Raw genomic sequence first — 11205 nt, 5'->3', positions numbered from 1 at the left:
ACTATAGTTCTTTTCCAGTGTTGCTCAACTTAATTCACCAATAAATAAAAATCCTCTTAATATATTTATTTTTATGATTTTGTGAGTTTATTGATTTCTGTTTGTGTTTTGATGAGAACAGATGAATCTTTGGTATAAATTAGTAAATAACCCCTAAAACTGACTTTGATATTTTCAATATTAATAGCAACATTATTATTTTGAGACATATACAAGAATTCAAAATCATATAATTCCCTTAAATCTCAGGTGGTCTTTGGCAGCACTGCTTATCACATATAAATAAGGAATATATACCAAATATGATTGATAGTTATTTTTCCAACTCTAAATCACACAGAAAATTCTGATCCTTTAGAGCATTCCTAAATTCACCACAACCTAAGTATTCTAGGGGTACCCCTGAAGGTCACTGGAGTGTCTTTTAAAAATAATATGCTGAATTTATCATTCTTTTTTTTCCTCTTTTTTTTTTGGTGGGGCAACGAGGGTTAAGTGACTTGCCCAGGGTCACGCAACTAGTAAGTGTCAAGTGTCTGAAGCTGGATTTGAACTCTGGTCCTCCTGAATCCAGGGCCAGTGCTTTATCCACTATGCTACCTAGCTGCCCCCATATCATTCTTTTTTAAAGCATGCTACATGGAATAGAGATTCATGGTTCATATACCCTCTATGTTTTTCTTATATATGAAAATGTTCTTTCCTTAAACCTTCTTTCCAGTCATTTGGCCACATATTTATTTCACATTCTACTGAACACTGGTGAATTATTCAATCTTCTCCTGCTTGTTTTTCAAGACTCGGGGATTCCTTCCTCTAGAATCAATCCTCTAATTTTCACATAGTTGTCATACTAATATGTGTTAGGAACAGTCCTAAATATGTCACTGTCCTACTGAAAAAGCTCTAACAGCTACCTGTTTTCTTTGTGATTAAATGCAAACAAATATATGTAGAAGTTACTGTCATTCTCAGTGTAACTCCAACCTAAACCATTCTGGATTAGATGTGAAACATTAAGTTAAAGATAAAAATGGTCAGAAAATAATTACATAAATAAGAACATATCTTAGAATAATAAGTAGCAGAATCAGAGAAAAATAATAGGGCAAAATTAGCATATGTAGCACAAATGTTATCAAGTTCTCTGGAAAAAAATAAATGATTTGGAACAAAAGAAGCAAAAGAGAAGAAATATATATCACTAAAGTAAAAGGGAATAAGATGTAAGAAGTAATGAGTGGGGGCGGCTAGGTGGTGCAGTGGATAAAGCACCGGCCCTGGATTCAGGAGTTCCTGAGTTCAAATCCGGCCATAGACACTTGACACTTACTGGCTGTGTGACCCTGGGCAAGTCACTTAACCCCATTGCCCCGTAAAAAAAAAAAAAAAGAATAAAGAAAAAAAAAAGAAGTAAAGAGTGAAGAAAGAAAATATTTCCTAACATTGAACTATATCCTGGTGATAAAAATAGGAAAAAAAGGAAACATTTCATTGTCTTGAAGAAATTATATTCTAGGTGGAAGGAATAAAACATAAAGACAGTTCAGCTATAGGCTAGATAGTAGGGTGAGAAGTCTGAAGTTTTCAGTGAGTTAGAGGGCAAAGACCATCCTTAGATTACATCATTTGGTCAGATGACAGTGTCAGCAGTCTACAGGCTTCAATGGCAGAATAACAGATAGCAAAGCCTTGTGGTCATATATGTAACTTAAGGATGTAGAGCTGATGAGTTCTATGTTGTCTAAACTATGTAATCATGTTATAGTTGTTGTTAACCATTCAACTCATCATGACCCCCTTTCAGGTTTCTAGGCAAGGATACTGTCATGATTTGCCATTTCATTTTCCATGTCATTTTACAGATGAGAAAACTGAGGCAAACAGGGTTAAGTGACTTGCCCAAGGTCACATCATTAGTGTGTGAGACTAGATTTTGATTCAGGAAGAGGAGTCTTTCTGATTCTAGGCCCAACATTCTGTTTACTACACTAACCAGCTCTCTCCATGTGAACAGTAACCTAGCCCAAATGGGATTTAAGTTTCTTAGAGTAAGAAAAAGGAGAAATGTGAAGGCAAGCAGTAAAGGTATTCTGGGTGGTCACAAGTCTTTCTTTCTACAACATGGCTATTCCAGATGAGTCTTGGGAAATTTAAGACCATGGTAAGGTAAGAGATATGTGTGTCCATTCAGGGGTGAACCTTGTTAGTTCATTTTGACCATCCAGGACAGATTCTCAGTGTCCCTGAGCTAGTGAAGGTATCAATAAAGAAGACAATGAAAGGAAAGTATCCCCACTCACAAGAAGTTAAAGAAGCTGAATTTGACAAGAGAATATAGAGTGTATGTCTAGGGATTATTTATCTTCCAGGGGAAAAATAATGAAATAAAAGTTTTTCATAAGGTTTTTCAGAAAATACATAGTACATAAAAAATTGCCTCAACTATTCAAAAGACAGGGAAAACAAGAAAAATATGTGCTATATTGGGAACCACATGATAGAAATTCCAAGTAAAACAGCATAAAATATAGTGGCAAACTTTAGAACAATAATATAAAATGACATATGTTTAGGGGCAGTTCAGTGAAAGTCTGTATTATATCTTTTCATTTACTTATTTATTCATTCATTCATTTATTTATTTGCTTGCTTGTTTGTTTATTTATTTGTTCATTTGTTTGTTTGTTTATTTATTTTTGTGGGGCAATGAGGGTTAAGTGACTTGCCCAGGGTCACACAGCTAGTCTCAAGTGTCTGAGGCCAGATTTTAACTCAGGTCCTCCTGAATCCAGGACCAGTGCTTTATCTACTGTGCCACCTAGCTGCCCTTATATTATATCAATGTAAATAAATCATCATACAAATATTACAATTGTTTGCTGCTGTTGGTTAGTGGTTTAAATCAGACCTGACCCTTCATGACCCATTTTTTTTTTTTTTTGGTAAAGATACTGGAGTGGTTTGGCATCAGAGGATCTGTTCTCTGATCTCATCATAACTGTTCTGAACTGCCCTCAAATCCAGTGAACCAATAGATTTGAGTGATGCTAGCCAATGGGCTTAGAACAATGTATACGGGCGGGCTCTGCTCCTGCCTTCAGCAAGCTTGCACAGACACTTGCTCTCTTTTTCCTGGGAACTTGGGGAGAGCAAATGCAGGACATTAGGGTTCCTCATTTTCTTTCTTCTCTCTCTTCTATTTCTTAGCTAGGATTTCCTATCTTTCAAAGCCATGTAAGAACTATTTACTAATATTTAATATACTTTAATAAATGCTTAATATATAAAAAGTGATATAAGATATAAGATCTTGGTCTATGCCTAATTTCTGCCATACTATCTTTGAGTTTTCCTGGCAGATTTTGGGAAAACAGTAGATTACTTTAGGCATTTACTAGTTTGTCTCCCATGCTTAACCTATTCTATTGATCCAACACTCTATTTCTTAGCATTACCAAATAGTTTCAGTGATTGCTACTTTATAGTATAGCATTAGATTTGATATGGCTAGCCCACCTTCCTGTGTATTTTTCTTTTCATTAATTCCCTTGATATTCTTGACTTTTTGTTCTTCCAGATGAATTTTATTATTTTTTTCTATCTCTATAAAATAAATTTTAGTTAGTCTGATTGGCATGACAGTAAATAAGTAAATTAATTTAGGTAGAATTATCATTTCTATTAGCAGCCTATCCATGAGTAATTAATACTTTTCTAATTATTTAGATCTCATTTTATTTTTGTGAAAACTCTTTTTTACTTGTGTTCAGAGTCCTTGCATTTTTCTTGGCAAATGGACTCCCAGATAATTTAAACAGTCTTCAGTTATTTTATACCAACTCTACTCTTACAGAGCTTCTTAGGGCATTGAGGGTTAAAGGAATTACTGAGAGTCACACATTCTATATGGATTATAGACAGGGCACGGCATCAGTTAAGGTTGATAAAAATTGATGAAAATCAATATTGGAAAGACTGGGGGGTAGATAAATTTATTGGCTTTTCGTAGGGTTACAGATCTAACCAACCTTTTGGAAATCAATTCAGAATTTGAAAGAAAAACCACTGAATTGTATGTGATTAAAATTAAATGTGATTAAAATCACTTTTTTCTTTCTTTCTTTTTGTGAAGCAATTGGGGTTAAGTGACTTGCCCAGGGTCACATAGTTAGTAAGTGTCAAGTGTCTAAGGCCGGATTTGAACTCAGGTCCTCCTGAATCCAGGGACGGTGCTCTATCCACTGTGCCACCTAGCTGCCCCCTGATTAAAATCACTTTTAATCCTCAGAGGTGTTAATGGGCAAATACCCCAAAGACATCAGTTACAGGAGGGAAGGTAACAATTGTATGAGAATATTCATAGCAAATATTTTTGGCATAAGGAAAACTAAATTTGAAAACTATTATGTTAATGAAAGAAAATGTTTTTGTTTTTTACTTTAAGATCAAATGACATGAGTAAAAGGAGATAAGAATAAAAAGACCAGAAAAAAATCTAACTAAACAAGTTGTAACACATTACTCTCCTCTTGGTAAAAGGATGGGAATCTGTGGAGTTCAAATGCTATAAAACCTGTCAGATGCCATTACTTTTTGGTAGATTTCCTTAATTAGTTTCCTTTCTGCAAGAAAAGGCTAAAATATGATGATGGATTTTTTGGAACAGAATGTGATATAAAAAGTAAAATTTGTGAAAACATTTTATACAAAATTTGTGAAACTCTTGTGCCTATATGTCAGTCACATCCATATCCATAGCCACAATATATCTGTACCAACTGAGGTAAGAAGCCAAACAAACCCTCAGGACACTTGAATCCCTCCTTATCCGTCTTTTTGTGTGTGTGTGTGTGTGTGAGGCAATTGGTGTTAAGTGACTTGTCCAGGGTCACACAACTAGTAAGTGTCAAGTGTCTGAGACTGGATTTGAACTCAGGTCCTCCTGAATCCAGGGCTGGTGCTCTATCCACTGTGCCATCTAGCTGCCCCTCCTTAAATGTCTTTTGAAGAATGCTTGAAAGGGCCTTATTTGCTTTTGTTAAGGGAACGTGAAAAATAATGAATCTTACATCCTTGGTACATATTTATACACATACAAATTAATTAGTATTTCTTGAACTGCAACCTAGTGCTCCTGAGAGGACATCATTTGGCATTCTGTGTTTTTCTACCCAGAGACAATTACCTCACTGCAATGATCTCTAACTCTCTGTATTTGGCTGGAGAGCAGGGACACTGTCCCCAATGAAATGCAAGGACTATTTATCAAAGGTGAAATGGTCCTATTAGTGCCATCCTATTAAACATGCTGTCCAACTTCAGCTACAAATATAATAGTGGTAACTGAGAGAAAACATGCTTCCTATCAAGGGAGAATAGAATTATGATGACCAGACAAAAAATGCGAACTCCAACTTCTGCCTATTCAAGAAGAATTCTGAAAATCTTTTTCATGCCATGGAAATTCAATAATATCTCTGAGAAACTCAGATTGGATAAAGTAATAGAAAGGAGGATCGTTGAGTTATTCAGGTAAGAGAAAGAAAGTGAGAATGGAATTATTTCCCACCATTTCCCCTTTTATTAGTTTTTTTCTTCCATCCCTCCTTCTCTTCCTTCCTTCTTTTCTCCCTCCTTCCTTCCTTCCTTCCTTCCTTCCTTCCTTCCTTCCTTCCTTCCTTCCTTCCTTCCTTCCTTCCTTCCTTCCTTCCTTCCTTCCTTCCTTCCTTGCTTCCTTCCTGCCATCCTTCCTGCCTTCCTCCCTCTCTATTTCTTTCTTTCTTTTTCTTTCTTTCTTTCTTTCTTTCTTTCTTTCTTTCTTTCTTTCTTTCTTTCTTTCTTTCTTTCTTTCTTTCTTTCTTTCTTTCTTTCTTTCTTTCTTTCTTTCTTTCTCTTTCTTTCTCTCTCTCTCTCTTTCTTTCTTTTCTTTCTTTCTTTCTCTCTCTTTCTTTCTTTCTTTCTTTCTTTCTTTCTTTCTTTCTTTCTTTCTTTCTTTCTTTCTTTCTTTCCTTCCTTCCTTCTTCCTTTCTTTATCCTTCCAAATATCCCCCTTTTCAATATTTCTGAAGTTTCATTCCTTTCCTGATGATGGGAAGTCACACCTTAGGAAAATTAACAATACAAGCATGGTTAAAATTAAAATGACAATCTGTAGAACAGGGAAACACAGTCAAACATCTCAGAGGAGCAGACAAGCAGTTCATATATGTGTGGCTGTGTGGGTGTGTATGTTTGTATCATACATGTAGAACTTAAATGGAGAGTAGAAGCCATCCAATCAAACAATTACATTTAGGGATGAGGAGAGAATGCAGAGAGAGAAAAATAACTTGTTCAAGATGACACAGGTGGAAGTGGCTTAATTCAAATGTGAATCCACATCACCTATTTTTAAAGGCTCTGTTATTACTTATCTATAGTCAAAAACCCTCCTTCATTAAATCAAGTATCATTGAATTAAAATGTTTTCCAGTGGGCTATGATATACAAGATAGATGCCAGCAACATTAAGGATAAGTAACAAAAAAGAAAATAATACATTTCTGTATCTGCCAACATTTTCAAAGTTTGCTACTTTAAATGAATGGAAATGTTGAGTAGGGAGATAAGAAACTTTTAGAAGGAGCTGAATAAAAACTTGAATTGCAAACACATTAGTTAAGAGAAATGAAGAAAATTTGGCTCGATGTCACCTGAAAGTAATATCTTACACGTTCAAACCAAGATAGCTTTCATGGGTCTAACCTACTTTATATATTTGTGAATTTAAAATTATATTCTATTTCTATCCCTCAAAATTCTCCCTCTTTTCCACTTGTTTAACTGGCAGCCAGGCTGCTGATATTGGGCCACTCCAAGATGATATCCAATTAGAGATTTTAGCACATACCTGTCTGCAACTAGAAAAAAAAATGGGTTAGTGCATGTAAAAACAATTAAACAAAACTCAGCCTTTAGTGTTCATTCTTGGCAACATGGTCATATAGGAAGCAGGATCCCGCATATTTTTTTTTCCTGATAGCTTCTTAGTACATTATCAACAATGATAGCCTCAGATATATTGATTAATACCTCCTTTGCCCAATCCAAGTACCAAGGGTTTAAGAGATTCTGTTTGTGGTTCTCACATATGACATTATTGGGAAAAGAGTTTTATCTTAGCCTTGTAGGGGCTTTTGTCTCTATGTTATGATGATGATAGGTTATATTACCCCAGAAATCTTGTAGCTGAGGTCTCTCATATAGCATTTCATGTTTCATTGGGACCTTTCTTCTTTTTACATCACGTTGATTGTTTGGCATTTCCTTCAATATCACCCCCCAGGAGTGGTTACCTGTAATAAGTATCTAAAAATTTTTTTTTTTGCAATGTAATGAGGGTTAAGTGACTTGTCCAGGGTCACACAGCTAGTAAATGTCAAATCTGACCTCAGACACTTTACACTAGCTGTGTGACCCTGGGCAAGTCACTCAACCCTCATTGCCCCACAAAAAAGTATAGTCTCAAAAACAAAAGTATAGTCTCTGTGGCAAAACAGAGGGATCACTATTGGAAGTGCTTTACAGTAATCCAAGCATTGTGGGCAATTGGAAAAATGCTCAACAACAATTGAATTGTGAATAACACCCTTGTACACAGTGATACCATTTATTCCAAAGAGATTAAAAGAAGAGGGAAGGGGTCCATATCTATAAATACATAAATAGAAACTCCTTTTGAGATGACAAAGAATTGGTAACTGAGGGGATCAGCTTTAACCATGGAGTGGAAAAACAATTTTGGTCTGCATATGTGATGGAATACTATTGTACTTTAAGAACTGAAAGGAATAATTTCAGAAAAACCTATGGAAAATAATGCAAAGTAAAGTAAGCAGAAACAGGAGAATACTATATAATAAAAACCAATATTGAAAGATAATCAACTTTGAGAGACTTAGTGATTCTAATCAATATAATGCCAAACCACAACTCCAAAGGACATATTATGAAACATGATATCTACCTTCAGATAGAAAGTTGATGGACTCATTGTGCAGACTGAAACATATTTTCTTTTCTTTCATTATTCCTTCCTTCCTTCCTTGCTTTCTTTTATTCCTTCTAAGATAGTTAATTAGTTTTAAGTCATTATACATATGTAACATAGGATTCGTTTTTGTCACTTTCTCAATGCCTGTGGGAGGAAGAGGAATGGGGAAAAAGTTCAGAACTGAAAATGAAAAAATTATATATATATATATGTATATACACACATATGTGGCTACATATGCACATAGATACACACATACCAGGCACTTCTGTTCCCCCCTTTATACCCAGTAATGTGTTGGACACTATTGGACCTGAGGAACCCATTCAAATATATTACTTAATGTGAAAGGCATAATTGTTAGGCCTGTCTAATGTGTAGAACAGGAATGTCTTCTATTTGTCAAAATTTTTTGGAGTTTCTCTTCTATGTTTTTCATGGCTATTAATAAAGATGAGATGACCATGGAAAAGGAAAACAAAGAGAGGCTAAGACCACATCTCAGAGAGAAGATTAAAAAAATAAAAGATTGTCATTTTCATTGGTGGCTTCTGGCCTAGATCAGATTATCTGTTCTTTTGTATTCACCCACAGACAAGAAATATAGCAAAAAAGAAGTCAATGTAGGATAATTGTTAACAATCCTTTGCTTCCTTAAGCATCCATATCTTCAGGAGATGAAATTCCCATGTGCAGGTCTTCATCTCCCATAACAATCTCAGAGAGTTTTCTAGAGAGGTAACTTGACATGCCCCGCTGGTGATAAAAACAGAATAATGTCTTCTAGGCTATATAGATCTTATGTTTTTAATACTTGCTGATTGATGAACTGATGGATTTCTCCTTGGCTCCCTAGGTTACTCACTGGATGAAAGAAACTGAAAATGTTTAATTTGACTATTGCTGTGACCGAATTTCTCCTCATGGGGTTTTCTGACACCCGAGAGCTACAGATCTTATATTCTTTGCTTTTCTTTCTCATTTACTCAGCAGGCCTGATGGGGAATCTCCTCATTGTCATCATCACTACTCTTGACAGGAGACTCCACACCCCCATGTACTTCTTCCTTAGGAATCTGTCCATTGTGGATGCCTGCTTCATATCAACAACTGTGCCCCAGGCATCTATTAACTCCCTGGTGAACAACAGAGCTGTCTCAGTCACTGGATGTGCAGCTCAGGTATTTCTGGTGGTTTTCCTTGGATATTTTGAGTTTACTTTGCTCACTGTCATGGCCCATGATCGCTATGTTGCCATATGCCACCCACTGCACTATCCAGTGATCATGAGTCCCCGGGTCTGTATGCAGATGACCCTAACCTGCTTGTTCACTGGCCTTCTGTATGCAGGTTTCCATACCGGTTACACATTTCAATTGTCTTTCTGCCAATCCAATACGATTCACCAGTTCTTCTGTGATATCCCCTCTCTGCTCAAGATTTCTTGCTCAGAGACATTTGGCAATACATTATCCTTGCTTGCCTCTGCCCTGGTAGTTGGGGTTGGCTGCTTTGCCTTCATCACTGCATCTTACATTAGGATATTGTCTACTGTGCTCAAATTTCCTATGAAAGAAGACCAAAGAAAAGCCTTCTCTACTTGTGTCCCCCACATTATTGTGGTTTCTTTGTTCCTTATTTCAGGATCTTATGTGTACCTACAACCACCTTCAAGTTCTGGATCCATTAATGATATGATCTTTTCAGTATTCTATTCTGTAATACCTCCCTTTCTGAACCCTATTATATACAGTCTACGTAATAAACAGATAAAAGAGGCTCTAAGAATAGTAATGAAGAGAAAGCTTTTGTTAGGGAATAAAGCCTAAACTATAGCTCTTTCCCAATGTTGTTGAATCTAATTCATCCATAAATGAAATATCTCATTAAGATATATATATATATATATATATATATATATATATATATATATATGGCTATTTATTTGTGTCTGATTCTTTTTTGGTTATATGATTTGCTATTTGTATGTTGATAGGTATAGATGAATCACTGGTATAAATTAATAAAACAAACAAAATAGAATTGACTTTGATATTATCAATATCAGCAGCATCATTTTCATTTTGATGTTTACTGAAGAATTCAAAATTATATATAATTCCATTAGTTCTTAGGTGGTCTTTGGCAGCACTGCTTATTACATATAAATAAAGAATTATTCCAACTCTAATTACACAGATATTTCTGTTCCCTTAGAAGAAGCCAAAATTCAACTCAACATAAGGACTCAAGGGGTACCCCTGAAAGTCAGTGGGGTATCTTTTTAAAGTAACATTCTGACCTATAGGAGAACCTCATGCCTGTTTTTACACTGAAGTGGTGGGGTGGGGTGGGTGGAGTAGCTGGTGTTGCTGGAAGTTACAGGGTCTGACACCTTACCTAGTACTGTCCTAAGACCCATGAAAGTTCCCTGCACTGGAGTCTACCCATTCACCCTGAACTGGGCAGAAACACTTGCTGAGTATAGGCACTGGACTCTTCCTTGCTTGCATTTGGTGCTATGTTGAGTTACATGGGGGGGGTCCTTTTGTAGGTGTTTGCTTACCTGGTGTTGTACTAGGGCACAGGGACTCCCACTTACTTGTTGAGCCAGGATCTGGCACTGACTTCTCAAGAAATTTACTTTCCTAAACTGTGCTCCCGTTTTGCACAAGTGATGGATGTTCCTTGTCCACCCTTCAAGTTTCTTGGGCTAGAATATTGTTTCACTCCATCTTTTTGCTGATTCTACCCCTTCAGAATTAATTTTGAGGTGCTGTTTTATAGTTGTTTGGAGGTGAATATGACAGATTCAGGTGATTACCTGCCTTACTTCATGATCACGGCTCTTGGAATTACTGCTACTACTTATAATGTTAAAAAAAAAAAAAGTTTTCTAGGGTACAGAGAATTGAAGTGGCATACCTAGTATCATATATACCATATTAATCATAGACAGGTTATGAAATCATTGAAGGTTGATAAGAATTGGAAAAAGTCAATATTGAAACAGCTGGGAGTAAGCAGACATTTTATTCACCTTTGCTGGGGCTACAAACATAACCAGTTCTTTGGAAATCAATTTTGAATTTGCATGAAAAATTACCAGGTTATGTGTAACTTTTAATGCTGAAAGACATTAATGGGCATGTACAGCAAAGGCATCGATT

At 35.9% G+C, this 11205-nt stretch overlaps 1 protein-coding gene across 1 annotated transcript; it reads left to right on the top strand.

The window, feature by feature from the left end:
• The first annotated feature begins 8919 nt into the window (after positions 1-8919).
• Positions 8920-9864, top strand: LOC122751123 (olfactory receptor 14C36-like). The gene has a single exon (XM_043998064.1). It carries the CDS (start codon positions 8920-8922, stop codon positions 9862-9864), a length of 945 nt encoding a protein of 314 aa, XP_043853999.1.
• Positions 9865-11205: the final 1341 nt, after the last annotated feature.

The sequence above is a fragment of the Dromiciops gliroides genome, chromosome 3 (assembly GCF_019393635.1).
Source record: "Dromiciops gliroides isolate mDroGli1 chromosome 3, mDroGli1.pri, whole genome shotgun sequence".
NCBI classification, from domain to species: domain Eukaryota; kingdom Metazoa; phylum Chordata; class Mammalia; order Microbiotheria; family Microbiotheriidae; genus Dromiciops; species Dromiciops gliroides.
Note: the sequence above shows the minus strand (reverse complement) of the source record. Positions and strands in the feature narration are given on the sequence as shown.